The sequence below is a fragment of the Sesamum indicum genome, linkage group LG5, assembly GCF_026168435.1.
Source record: "Sesamum indicum cultivar Baizhima isolate 11 linkage group LG5, ASM2616843v1, whole genome shotgun sequence".
NCBI classification, from domain to species: Eukaryota; Viridiplantae; Streptophyta; class Magnoliopsida; order Lamiales; family Pedaliaceae; genus Sesamum; species Sesamum indicum.
Genome location: NC_142661.1, coordinates 12582683 through 12597417, shown reverse-complemented (window position 1 = coordinate 12597417; position 14735 = coordinate 12582683). Strand labels below are relative to the sequence as shown.

Genomic DNA, 14735 nt, shown 5'->3' with positions numbered 1-14735 from the left:
AATAAATACTTCTTACAATAAATTGTTATGATGAAATATTTGTTAGATAATAATTAATTTTAAAAAATATTATATATTTACAATTATAATAAATTTTAAAAGAACAAATAATTTACTAATATCACAAAATCCCAATGTTGGAGTAGGACTATATGGTCATATTCCCACAAAGCTCTAGGTCAAGTTAAACACACACATGCATACTGTGTATCTATCTATATATGTATCTATATAAATTCTTTCGCCATTCTGCACTAACCTCACTCTTGCTCAAAACCCTCTCTTTCTCTCTCTAAAACTCACGACTATGGAGGACGACGATGAGTTCGGGGATCTTTACACGGACGTTCTCCGGCCCCTCACGGCGTCGGTTCAGTCTCAGCCGGGGAAAATCGATGCCCCCGCTACGTCTCAGAGCCGCCCGATCGATCCGAGCATCAACAGCGACGATGAGGAGATTCTTTACGGAGCTTCCGATTTGAAGAATTTAGTTTCCAATTCCGGTATTGGTTTGAAATTGAATGCCTCAATTCAAGAGAAAACCCTACCCCAAACAGGGGAACGAGGAGGGTTTGATTTGAATTTGTATTCGAATAAGGAGGCTTCGAGGATTGCAGGTGCTGACCGTTTGGAGATTGAACCTATGGGTTTGGGGAAGGGCGAAGGTTCTGGGGGAGTGAATTTCATGGAGGAGGACGATGATCTTAATATCGTGCTGGAAGAGAGGGAAAATAAAGATGATGAGTTGGTCGAGAAAGACGTTAATTTTGTAGACAAACCGGATAATGTTTATAGTTCAGCTGAACGAAACGAAACTACAGTCAATTTCACGGGCCCAGGGGCTGTTGGGGAAATGGGTTCAGAACAGATGATTCCAGGGCTCTCGGGGAAGATGGAAAATCACGGGGGTTCTAATCTTGAGGATGAGTGGGAGAGTGATGAGAGTGAAGACGATTTGCAAATAGTGTTGAATGATAACAACCATGGGCCGATGGGGATGGAAAGAATGCCAGGAGGGGATGATGAGGATGATGAAGATGGGGAGCCCTTGGTGATTGTTGCAGATAATGGTGATGTGGGCCACCATCACCACCACCAGCAGATGATGATGGAAGAACAAGAGTATGCAGGAGAGGAAGGTGGACCTGGAGCAGATGGGGAGAGGAAGGAGTTGGGTGACACGGCTAAGGCTAGTGGGGTAGGAGGTGCTGCTGCTCCGGCAGCTGTGCAGCCAAAGATTGGGTACAGCAATCACGTATACCATCATCCTTTCCATTCGCAGTTCAAGGTCAGCATCTTGTTAGATTAGAACTTCGATTATAAATTGGATTCTAGCTGCCACTGTATCTGTTATAAAGTGAAATTATGGGTACTATACTATGGACATTGCAGTTGACCAGTAATGTTGTAGTTGAGTTTCTGTTCGGGGATACTAACTTGTAACCACTAATCTTTCAGTTGTTAATGAATTTGTTCTTAAAGATTGATAATACTTGTCTTCTATTTTTTATCTGAATGCTACTGTTATATACAAAACTTATTAATCAGTAATACTAATAGATATCCTTCTGGTGTTATTTGACCTGAAGGACTACGGAGCTCCATGCCTTTGGCAGCCGTATACATATAATAACTTCCCATCAAGTTTATGAACATGAAATACAAAAATTCTTTTGCATTTTTGTCTTTAGGAGCATTTTCCCTAACATAATTTTTTTCACACACTGACATGACAGATTTGGTGAGTATGACAAAAAAAATACAGAATGCCTGATTATTGGGTTTCACCCTTCATCATGTCATGCTGTTTTCTTCTGTGTTCCCTGTGTTATATAAGGAGTGTTTCTTGAACATTCCAGGGTAGTTTATTATGTCAGAATGTAGTTTAGGCATGTTCAATATCCTACTACTTGGTTTTTGCTGGCACTGCAGCCATCATGAGAAGGTCCAGGAGCCAGCCAAAATCATTTAATAAGCAAGTCTCTATTAGTTCATCTAGAATCTGCGATTTGCTCCTTCTAAACCGCATTGTTAGTGTATTGACATCATGAAAATTTTGGATTGTTTATCCTTTTTGCTCTCCAGAACTTTAGCATATGGGAGTTTTACTAAAGGAGTAGTGGTTTATCAGCTGACAACAGAAGGCAGGGCAATGTGTGCACCTGCTTTTGCAGATTGTATGCTTATTTTCAAATTTTAAGAATTAAAGTTGTATGACAAATCAGTATGTGTTAGGTTCTATTAGTAAAGATAATTTAAGATGTTGTTGCTTATATCATTACATGATCTTCAACAAGCCCATCAACTGTGGCATCTTATTTGTAACTCCTTGCCCTCTATTGAATCTCATGAATAACATTGTAAGGCGTAAATTTTTTTCCCCAACTACGATTTGTATGAACAGAATCTGTAACCAACTGTGAGTTTCTTAGCTCTGTACCGGAAAATTATTCTAACTACCCATTATTGTCCGGTGAAGCAAATGTTTGTTGAACTGGAAAAGATTGCTCCCTTGATATTGTTCAATCTATTGCATTCTTGATTGGCTTGTTTCTCTTTGAAGTCACTCCACAGCTTTACATCTGAAATATGACTGTCATTTGAGGAGTCACTTTTTCCATGTTCTAGCTTGCTGGCGTATCTAACTGTATGAATGCTTCACGCTATGATTATTTGCTTGGAAACTTTTCCACTTTAAGTTCATTTGTTATTTCCTTGATCATTAACATTGACTTCCCCCCCCCCGTTTTTCTCTTTCTTTTTCTGTTGTTGGGAATTGTTTAGTATGTGAGACCTGGTGCAGCGCCAATACCGGGCGCAGCTCCTGTAACTCCTGGAGGAATCCAAGGTCAAGTTCGTCCACCCGTTACTATGGGTGCTGTAGCTGGACGTGGTAGAGGTGATTGGCGTCCAGCTGGAATAAAAGGCGCTGCCCCCATGCAGAAAGGGTTTCCTGGCTATGGAATGCCTGCTTGGGGAGCTAATGCAGCAGGACGTGGTTATGGAAGTGGATTAGATTTCACTCTTCCATCACACAAGTAAGATCCTTCATCGTTCTTTGAACCTCAGTAAACAAACTTTTATCTTGGAAAGGCAGCTTGGTACCTCATAGAATGAGCCATTATGACTATCCTCATTTCAAACTGATGCTAGTAAAGCTTCCAATAAACATTTGCACCATTATGCTCAAAGCTTGAAGCTTTCTTGTTGAAACTTGCCTTCTGCATTACTGTAAGAATTTTCCTTTTGTTATCATTAAGATTTTCATTTGAGATACCCTTTTTATGTTACATAAAGTTCACATGGTGAAGAAATACTTTCTCTCCCTTTGTCATTGGACTTATGTTTTTTGTTCTTGGATATTTTAGATTAATATCATATGAATATGCTGGGTGGTTGAACTATATCAAGATAACTAGCTTTGTGTTCCCTGTTAGATTTGCAGAATTGTCCTGCTTTATTTTACATGATTTCACCTTTCTGTGCATCAACGTATTGGGAAAAAACACTTGTGGTGGGGTTAGATTGAAGGCATCTGTTCTTTAATCTACATCTCTTCCTTTATCAGTGCGTTGGGGACTGGTGGATGAGGTCCTGTGCTTCTGTTATCTTTTTCGGGGAGCGTTGCAGTTGTGGGTTTGAACTATGGACAATGAAATAGGAAGTTTTATATTCCATATCTAGGAGCATAGTCATTCTTTAACAGAAACTGGAATCATCTTTGAGTTGCATAGTTCGAAAGTGCAAGTTATAAATCTTGTTCGGTGGAGTCTTATGGACTTGTTTATAAGACGGGTTTAAGATCCTGCCTATACATTACGGAACTTAGAGTTATGAGTTATCTAAATCTCTTAGTTTTATCCTTTTTTATTGTTGTGATATAGTGCTGTTACAACTTCAAATTATCCACTCTACGCCTTTTTTAATCTTTGGAAGTGTCCAATTAAGGCATGCCTGGAATATGACAGAATCTGATTAAAGAAGACTATCTGCCGGTTAAAAGTGATTCCTTGATTGGAATTCATTAAGATCTTAGGATAATTATTGAAGTATATGCTTCACACGGAATGTATTTGTTTACTGCCAAAGTTACCCACCTAGAATTGTGTATGTCTTGTGTGCTGAAAGAGTGACAGTTTGAGAAAGAATGTCTTTCAAGTTTCTGTTGCTGGCTCATTTGTTGAGATGAGACTTATAATTTCTGTGCAGATGGTTTAGGTTGGTATATGATCACCGTTAAAATCTGTGATCTTATTGAGTAGTTATTCCAAGATATTTGTTGTGCTCTTATTAAGAACAGAATGTGCTGAACCAAAACTCAATTCAGAAAACTCCTTAACCCCTTGCTTTGATGTGCGGGCTTGAGTGCATTGCAATATATTTATCATCACAATGCTGCCATGTCAAATCTCTCAGTACATCGATGCTTGATTACATCTGTGACATTTGTTTTTGTCTCATTGCTGCATCCTGGTTGTTTCTAAGCTTGATTAAATTTTGGAGAAATTTGGTATTCGGTACGGTACTGGTATTTACTGTTGGTCTACTGTACTGTACCGAGTATTGGATTTTTTAAAAAAAAAATATTATATATTATGTTATATATACAAAATTATATATATAAAATTGTATATATAAATATTAAATATCAGATATTACTTATAAAAAAACTAAATTTTATTATTTTAATTAATACAACAATTGAGTGGTAAGCATTAACTATATTATTTTAAAATTCCGTGATTCAGTAAAAGATCGAACCGCACCGAACTTTATTCGATTTTTACCGAACTGAATTCGGTTAACCAAAATTTCAGTTCGCTTTGGTTTTACTGAGAGAACACCCCTAACCGAAAGAATTGATAGGCCTATACCCTTTTCCTGTTGGGAATGGTTTGGTCATGGCTCGTATCTAAATATTATATTGATTTAAAATTGTTTGTTTGTGGTGAGTTTGATGATCTTTTGGTATAAACTATGTGGAGGAAGTTGACCACTTTCAGATGCATGAATTTCACACTGAACATTGCAGGCATTAAGGATCTGAATAATATAAGTAGATGGGTAAATGATAGAAATTTTTTGCTCTTTTAGGATCAACTTAAGAGTACTTGTGATTTGTGAGCACAATCAATTGTTAATTTTTTTTTTCATTTCTGGTTGTATTTTTTATTATTTTTCTAGCTTTTCAATTATGCAAGTTTCTTGTGTTCTTTTTCTTGAATACGTAACTACAAAATTCATCTATTAAAACCAAATTGCTTCTCGTTTCAACATTGGGATTGAAATGTATACTTCTGACCATTTTCAATGAAAGATTGCCGTTCCTGGGAAATTTGAACAATTTCTACTCAACTGAAAGCCTGTCTCTGTGCCTGGCAAAATTCACACCACTCCACTAAATGGCAGCCACAATAAAGCACTTGATGTACATAGAGTTTAGTATTAGATGAGGTAGTTTCTTTATGGCAGCTGCAGCTAATCTCGTAAATCATTTTGGGATCATAATAGTGTTTCCACTCTATCTATGACTGCTTTCAAGTAAAACAGCTGCTCGTTCCCAGATTATTTTTTGGCAAAATTGTTCTGCCTTTTGTTGTCAACTCGAAAACTTTGCTTCTGTAAGTGAAAAAGGCCACTCCCCTATTCTCCAGATACCCTTTCACTGAAAATGTTTTCTGCCTCTTTAAAATTGTGATAGAACGTCTCAGAGAGACAACAAAAGTAATTATCCTTGTACCTTTAAGCTTTGACAATAGTAACTTTTACACCTTAAACATAGGTTTTGATAGTCCACTCGTGTGACACAAGAGGTTAAGTTCCTTTCTCTGGAAACAGAGTCTAATACACTTCTCTCTGGAAAACACGGGGTAAATGCAATTTACCGGAGATAAAAATCATAATGTTTGGATAAGAATGATTTTAGCATCTGATTCTATTGTGATTCAAGCGTTACAGAAGCCCATTTTCCCCCCAGCAAGATAGTTTTATTTTTTCTACAGTTTTAATGTAGTTCCATTGTTTTCATAATATGTGATAAATGCTATCTTTGGGATCATTAAATGTTGGTGGTGCCATGTGTCTTTTTATGGATACGTCCTTTTTCTAACGTTAAGTCTTTATGCCTTCTTTTATATTCTCAGGACAATATTTGAAGTTGATATTGATGGTTTTGAAGAAAAACCTTGGAGGCTTCCAGGCATAGACATGTCAGACTTTTTCAACTTTGGCTTGAATGAGGATAGTTGGAAAGATTACTGCAAGCGGCTTGTAAGTCTGAATTCATATCTCGAACCTCTCTTAGTTCTATTATTCTGGCAGTGTCACAGTTAATGTGTATAATATTTTTCTTAAGTCTACTGAAACTTGAAATATCTAGGAACAACTCCGCCTCGAGACAAGTATGCAAAGCAAGATTCGTGTTTATGAAAGTGGGAGAGCAGAGCAGGTAATATTCTGGTTTTTACATTTGGATGTAAATTTACTGTCTCATGTCTGCATGTGATTTTTTATACTTGGTTTGCTACACCTTAATCATTAATTTTTGGATAAGTTGGATGCTTTACGGCCGTCCTTGGCTCCTCCTCACCCTCCCCCTTTTTTCTTTTTCCCTGAAAGTGTTGTGACTTTCTTTACTTGAGTCTTACTACTCTTTGGTGTTAAATTTAGGATTACGATCCAGATCTTCCCCCAGAGCTTGCAGCAGCAGTAGGTATCCAAGAAACTCCATCTGAAAATGCAAATCCTGGAAAGCTGGATGCTGGTCCAACCGACTTGGCAAGAGCAAGTGCACGTGGACGACCACCTGTTGTATGTATATTATATTTTTTTTTACGCAATTTCATGTTGCACTTGCATATGCTTGATTTCAGGATTCTTTTGCATGTTCTAAAAACTGAATTCACCTCTCCCTAGATAACCTGCTTTCCTCTTTGATCTTCTACTGGAAGTTATTGAATGTTGCCCTGTAAAAAAGTTCATTGATGTTCTTTAAAGTTGCAATGAAGCCGTCATTCTTCATTTTGCGTATGACGTGCACCCCTTGTTTGTTTAATTAGACCACTTAGCAAAAATGTTATATCTAGTTTAAAATGTGCCAATCATTATAGCAATCAATCCCTCTGAAGGTCAGCCCTTGTTTCTAACTCCTAGGTGGATTAATCTTATGCACAACCTTATCTAATGCTAGTCCATCCCTAGCAGTGGTGACAATTCCTCCAACCGCTTTCCTCCTCTCCACCTCTCATATAAATTGCAATCATACAGACATACAAGCAGTAGTTCACTGGAAAACTAAATTGTATTGAATTCATGGTTTCTTCGACCTTCACAATTCCGAACAGTATAGGATTGAGATGCACTCTGAGATACGTGTACTCTGCATTTTTGGGAAACTACCAGAATCAGTGATATAAAACTGAGTAAAATTTCTTTTCTTTTAATTGTTAAGAATAAAATCATGGAAGCACTAGTTTAGGTGGACTACTTAGTTAAGCCTCAGATTGTTAAGGTGTTTGTTTAAAGCAGTTGTCATCTCACTAGCTTTATTGATTGCTAGCAGCCTATTGGCAGACCAATACCAGTAGAAACTGGTTCCGGTGATCGTCTTCCATCCATTGATACCAGGCGTCCACGAATGCATGATTCAGATGCCATTATTGAGGTAGCAGTTGTTATTTCTTTTCTACTTCAGCATCAATCTGTCCATTCGTCTTGTTAATATGCAATACTCTTGATGCATCTCCATTATAAAAGTGATATTATCTTTGGCATGCAGATTGTCTGCCAGAGTTCGCCAGAAGATGATGAAATGGCTGAACAACAAATCAATGATCCGGCTGCAGAGGATCTTGGCGGGGTGGATGAAGTTGATGACATTAAGCAGGATGATGCCGACCGTATTGGTCGTTTTTCACATGCATATAATGGTCAGAATAGGGAAGTTGTTGCAAAAAGAGCACAGGTTAAGAGCAGCACAAGTCGTGCTGAGATTGGGAGAGAGGATGATTTGCATTTTGCATCAGAAGCACCCGTGCAATATCATCCTGATAGGGAGATTGGTATCTCTCACGAGGAGAGGTACATGAATATTTCTATCAATTTCACATTAAAAAAAATATTTTTTCCTATCTCTTCAAATTTGACTATAACTGTTCCATATACATTAATGCATACTTATGCAGGAATTCTGATGGTGTCTTTAATTCTAAACATAGGCAACAACGTACCAGATGTTGTAATTTCTGTGTTTTAAGTCAGGATACTGAAATTTGTATGTGATAGAACAATTATCTAGTGATATTGAGTTGCAGACTTCCCACATACAAAAAAAGATGGTCCAGAGAATCAAAAGGTATATGATGATGATGGAGGTTTAGAAATTGAAAGGATTGATTTGTTTAAATAGGCCTTCCCTAATTGATGAACAATTGAAGGATTCTCTGATTTCATGTTTAAGTGGTGCGTATTAAGTTTCTGATGCAACACCATATCACTGTGACCTAAACATTTGAGCTGGTACATAAGTAGCAAGAATTAGATTGCCTTCTCTCCAATCTTTTGGTAAAACTGTCCGTCCGGGGTTTGGTGTAACTCTCTTCTTCAGTTATTAGTATTAGAATCAATTGTGGTATTCTTGGTTTCATCTGCCAATTTTTGTTCTTCTGTGTGCAAACAAGAATTCCAGGAATTTGCCATGCTTGATATTGTGCCTCATTACCTTGCTTATGATCTAATAGGCTTTTTTCAAATGTCTCCAGTGACCGTAGGTCTACAAAGGGAAGAGGGCATGTGAAATCCCCTAAGATGAATGCTAGTGAAAATAATAGAGAAAAGCAGATTGTGGATGATCAGAATGAATCATTTGATAGTGAAGATGGTAAGCAAAAATCATCCTCTCGTGCCATTGAATCTGATGGCGAGCAGGTGGTGACTGCTGGGGACGAGGCGAATGATGAATCTGTACTGGATGATAAAAACTCTGATATGGAAAAAGAGGAAATGGCTGTGGATGCCCCAACCAATGATGCCCTTGGAGATGGAAAATTAATGCATTCTACAAACAAACAAAAAATAAATTCACTCGTCGAACCACTGTCCCAAGAACATGACGACGGGGAAGACTCCAAGACAGCAAGGAGTAGTGATAACAGCAAAGCAAGATCAGGAAGTAGCAAGGATCACCGGAAATTCCAGGACAGTTTTGAGGATGAAGTTCTTCAAGACAGGCACCATGCTCGCACGGGTAACATCAAGAGAGCAGTAGCAGATGAGGATACTGCTCGTAGAAAAAGTCGTCATGAGAGAGATGAACCTGGAAGGCACCACATTGCCGTAAAAGGAAGAGAAGATTCACATTCACGTAGAAGTGGGGATGTGACCTCTTCAGTGCACAGGCACATGAAAGGTGAGAATGCCGACTGGAGGAAGGAGAGTGATATATCTGAAGGAAGCTGGCGCAGGAGAGATGAAGATCTTCATGGGAGAAGGGCTAGAGTTGAAGACACTAGAAAGAGGGAGCATGGTGGGGAAATTGGCTCCAGAAACCGTGCTAAGGTTAGAGAAAGTGAGAGGAGTGCAAGAGATGAACATCACCAATCAAGAAAGCAGGTTGATAATGGTAGTTGGAGGGGGGCAAATAACAACCAAGATATGGGATCAAGACAGAGAGACAGGGATGATAATCTAAAAACTCGAAATGAAAAAGTAGATGATCCTCACAACAAAAGAAGGAAAGAAGGGGCACATATAAATTGGGACCATGCTGAAAAGGAAGACATCACCTATAATCACAGGGAAAGTAGTAGCAGTAGGAAGAGAGAAAAAGATGATAGCTCTGATCAGTGGAAAAGAGACGAACATGCGAAAGTGAAGGATGATGATATGCATTATGCCAGGCAAAAAGAAGATGGATCACTTAAGAAGGAGAGGGGTGAAAGGCAGAGAGATGGTGATGAGCGGCACAGGCTTAAAGAATCACATGAAGAAATTTTATCGAGGAGGGAGAGAGAAGAAACACGACCAGTCATGAGAAGTGGGCGACCTGCTGAAGACAAGACGTGGTCCAGTCACTCACGAGGAAAGGATGAATACAAAGGATCTGGAAGAGAATACCATCCAAAAGATGTAGGCCGGCATAGCGATCAACTTAAGAGAAGGGATCGAGTTGAAAATGAAAGTTTTTTGCAGAACAGGGGCCATGAGGATATGCATGCACGTGGGAATCAAGTCAGTAATGATAAAAAGAGGACAAGATATGAAAAATCTGGCACAAGTGATGAACGTGTTGTCTATGCTTCTGATACTTCTAGGCTGCATGAACCTAGACAGAAGGAGAGTAGCAGAAAGAGTAAAGAATCTGAAAGTGGAGATCGCGGTTCCTTGATCCCTTCTAAGAGGAATCAGGACGAGCACAGTGGCCAGATAAGTGAGACGGTATGTATTTCTTTGGACCCAATGCCATAAGCTTCTGTGTAAGTATAAGTTATTACTACTTAGATGCTCATGATATGAATGAGTAATAAGATTTTGCAATTGTATTCATAGTGATATGTGATAGTCCAGTGGCTGGGAAATGAAATTCAAAATAGTTTATATTACTGGATTGTTCAATAGCTTGTCAGTGAAGTGCCACATCCATGTCTGCTCTTTTTTTCTTTTGGGTGTTTCCTTTTGTGATTTTTTTGGTAAGGGTCCTGCTATTGATACAAAGGGAGGGAACCAGTTTGTATATAAAACTTATATGCAGCTTCTAATATTGATGTCTAACTTATTTCTGAAGAGCCGATGAAAATGTTGAAGCAATTTTTAGGCACACTAAAAAGCCACCACGGGGAATATTGTTTGTTCACTACTATTGGTTAAGCTTGAATTGATGAGCGTGTCAGACATTCTTTATACTCTCTTTTGACTTGAAGTTATCATCGATCACCTCAGTGGTCCACATCAGGCGTGGTACTAAGCTGTTAAAAAATGTGCCTGTTGAATATGCATTTAGTCCCTTGAAATGAGGAAATGGATTTTTCATGGCCTAGAAAGCTGTTATAATTGTATATTGATTGTCTTTCTATTATTTATTGTTAAGAATCTCAATTATGATAATTATTTATTGGCAAAGGGTAAGTTATACCAGCTTTTGCAAGCAATCCCCTCTGTGGCAAAATTTGATGTTAGTGGTATTGGATAGCTATAGGATTAACCATCTCTTGATATGAGATAATTGTAACAGAGACTGATTTTGGGCAAAAATATATTTTATATATATATATATATATATATATATTTGTAGTTCAACGAATTTGATTGAATTCTGTCAACGATGGCAATTGATGTACTTTTCGTTTTCGTGTTTGCATGTATGATGTTAAGTCAAGATTGAGCTTCTCATGTACTTCTCTACCATTTTCGATTTCGTGTTATTTTTGTATAGAGTATTTTGACACTTGGCATCGAAAAATAATTTATAAATGAATACTAATAAAGTTATGACTCTCTCATCTCAGAATAAAAGGATGTAATAATTTTTGAGATTCTGCGTGTCAGACTTAAATGTATGTTCATTTTGCGGGGTTTGTGCATTTTGTCTCAGTTCTGCAATGGCTACATTTATGTGAAGTGATGCACATAAGTCAGATATTTACCCAAGTGTAAATTTGGAAACTGTATTTACGAGAGATTTTATCCTTGGAAAGGTGGATAATGACTGCTGACTTGCAATGTTATAAAATTGAGTGAAAGTGTTGATTGGATTAGATTCTATTGAAAGTATTTCATGAAAGTCTTGTTGCGGGTTCAAGTCCAATGTGACACTCGATACCATTTCACTTCAATTGGCATTCTTTTCTTTATCTTTACCTTGACACAGAACCCACTCGTTCTTAATGAAAAATTCTCTATTGCATATCAAGTTATAGTTGCATTACCTTTTTTTTTATATATATTATTAGCTTTTCCCATTGGCAACAAGTCGATTACCTGTTGCACTTCTTTAACATATAGAAAAAAGGTTAAAAATAAGATATTTTTCTCCTGATGCCTAATGTAGTGGGTGTGCTTAGTATCATAAAGCTTGTTAACAGATATTTATTACCATCATGATGTTCTGGAGTTGTTTTTATAAAAAATTACCAACTTGTTTGCGATAGCATTTAGGAAATACTCAAGTGATCCGAACACAATGGAACCAAAGGAATCAGTTACTGCTGAAAATTCAGGTTGTTGTTTTGTGGACTGCTGTCAGTTTCTCCCACATTTTCATGGTTGATACATCAAGTGGGGAGATTTTTTTGGACTGTAGAAGGTCGTCAAGTTCAAAGTAGAAAAAGCTTGTGGATATTTGGTCATTTTACTAACATGTCTTTCTATCTGCTGTTCATCTTTCGTAATATTTTTTTAAAGGGAATTAGTTAATATTTCTTGTCGAGCTTCAGTTTTTTTGGGCCTTTTCGAGCATATGTATATTGTTCCTAGTTAATAACTTGATACAACAGATTCTGTCTTTATTAGATTGTAATAATATAGGGATACATCTGGTTTGGTTAAATTATGTGTATATATAATTAAGCTGTTTTTCCCACTTCACAGTGTGCTCAGATTTTCCTATTATTTTAACAAGTTCACTGACCAGGGAGGTAATGGATACGAAGTATTACTACTACCAGTGTGAAACAACAGTTCCGTATGCTTAGGTCTCGTAAAAAAGAAGGCATAGCGTATTTAAACATGAAGGGGCATGTTGGTGATATCTAGCATTAAGTGTCGTTCTTTTCTACTCTTATAGTTTAAGCTTTTTGACAAGCTGTCAGTTTTATTGTTGCCTTCCCGGAATATGTAACTTGTGTAAATCTGACTTTTTTTAATAGTAAAAAGGGTTAAATTACTATCTCTTGGAACATGTTTCATGATAGAGGATCAGCAAATAGATTCTTTGATATGGGGAAGAAATCTTCTCACTTTCTGCTATTTGTAGTCTTGCCTTAGTTGATAGATCTCGTTTCAGATTCTGCTTTATTCATATCTCCCGTTCACATTTCCGGTTAATTCAGAACTGAAAACCTGCTCTCATTATATAAACTGTCTCTGATGATAATTTATGGATCTGGAGCCTGGGCAGTGCTGCTGGGATCCATTAAGTGCAACTTAAACTCTTCATCAGGTAACTTGTTGGGCTAAGATTTGTGCATCATGTATTTTGGGGGCCATGGCCCCTGACCTTTACTGTTGAGGCTATAACTCAACATTCTTCACTTGTGCAAAAGAGAATAAAAGCTAGAAAGGTGATCCCCTAAATGGCCATGGAATATGTTGATGCCAACAATTTTTGTATTTGTAATTTTATTTCAGATTTCCCACATTGTTTGCTGCCCATTAAGATTTCAACTATTCTTGCAGATGTGTGCCTTTTTTTTGCATCAAAATTTCTTCATTCTTTTTGCTCTTTTTTCTCTTTGTTAGTCCCATCCCTTTTAAACAATTCAGGCTGGGGGGAGGGATATGGAGGGTTCAAGTGGAGGTAGAAAATCTTTTAAGCAGTTTGGGACAAGAGCAGTTGATTTTGATGTGGAAGAGTTATTAAATGCTTTCCTTCTTGCTTCCTCCTTTCAGGTTAACTTGAGAGGCAGAACTGAGCGAGAAAGTGGGGTGAATGATACCCGAAAGCATCAAGAAGAGGCTTCATCAGATGACGAGCAGGCTGCATCTAGGAGGGGACGTTCTAAATTGGAACGTTGGACAAGCCATAAAGAGAGGGATTTTAATGTCACCTCCACGTCATCATCTTCTTTGAAGAAGAATAAAGATGTGGAGACTTACAACAGTAGTGGTGCTTCTTTGGTTAGCAGAGTTCCCGATGAACCTCCCAAAAAGGTGGAAGGCAAGCCACAGCCTTCAGTTGATGATAAGGACCCTGGTGGTGAAACGAATAATGCCAATCCAAAAGTGATGGAAGATAAACACTTGGATACAGTTGCAAAGTTGAAGAAGCGAAGTGAACGGTTTAAACTTCCTTTGCCTAGTGAAAAGGACACAGCACCACTAAAGAAAATGGAGAGTGAACCTCTGCCGCCGCCACAAACAGAAAACCGCACAGATTCAGAGATCAAACCAGAGCGTCCGGCAAGAAAGAGGAGGTGGACTGGAAACTGAGTGGAAAGAGGTGTACGAACTTTGGTTGGACACTTGATTTTCTTTGTGAAGAAGCAGCATCTGCTGAGTTATCTTTAATTGTCAAAACATCCTCGGTTATAACTGGGGTTTAAATTGTACTTTTACCATATAATACAAATCGATAACCACGCTGCGGCCCTTAGCCTTAGTTTTTGTATCTTGAGAAGTACACGTACATATACTTTTGAAATGTAGCATTATACTAAGCTGCTGATGGGGCACAGTATGACTTATTATTCATCTTCCTTTCAGCATCATATGTATAGTAGTTTTGACAATTTAATTTAGTATATGAGATGTCCTTGTATGGACATCTCTGTGTCTGATCATGCCATCAGCAGGATCTTGGCTGAACAAAGGGAAGCTCACGTATTACTTCGGAGTTCCATCAGACTACTCGTTAATGGCCTGAACTCCAGGAATTGTGGAAAGAAGCTACGACCCTGCGGAGCTAATGTTGGGTGGAATGTGACATGAAACAGGCAGACTTATTACTGGTTTAATGTTGTATTTCTACTAGTTTTTACAGACCTGGTATTTACATATACTTGGTGACAAAAGCAGTGATAGAA

At 37.9% G+C, this 14735-nt stretch overlaps 1 protein-coding gene across 2 annotated transcripts; it reads left to right on the top strand.

Annotated features, from left to right (window-relative positions):
- The first annotated feature begins 213 nt into the window (after nucleotides 1-213).
- Nucleotides 214-14420, top strand: FIP1[V] (FIP1[V]-like protein). Of its 2 annotated transcripts, none has more exons than XM_011080290.3 (9): nucleotides 214-1288; nucleotides 2785-3038; nucleotides 6144-6270; nucleotides 6380-6448; nucleotides 6670-6810; nucleotides 7559-7663; nucleotides 7778-8079; nucleotides 8760-10434; nucleotides 13603-14420. In XM_011080290.3, exons 1-9 carry the CDS (start codon nucleotides 308-310, stop codon nucleotides 14140-14142), a joined length of 4194 nt encoding a protein of 1397 aa, XP_011078592.1. In that variant the 5' UTR covers nucleotides 214-307; the 3' UTR covers nucleotides 14143-14420. The 2 variants fall into 2 exon arrangements, with proteins under 2 accessions (XP_011078592.1, XP_011078593.1); XM_011080291.3 differs by having other exon boundaries at nucleotides 215-1288; nucleotides 7562-7663.
- The last annotated feature ends 315 nt before the right edge of the window (nucleotides 14421-14735 follow it).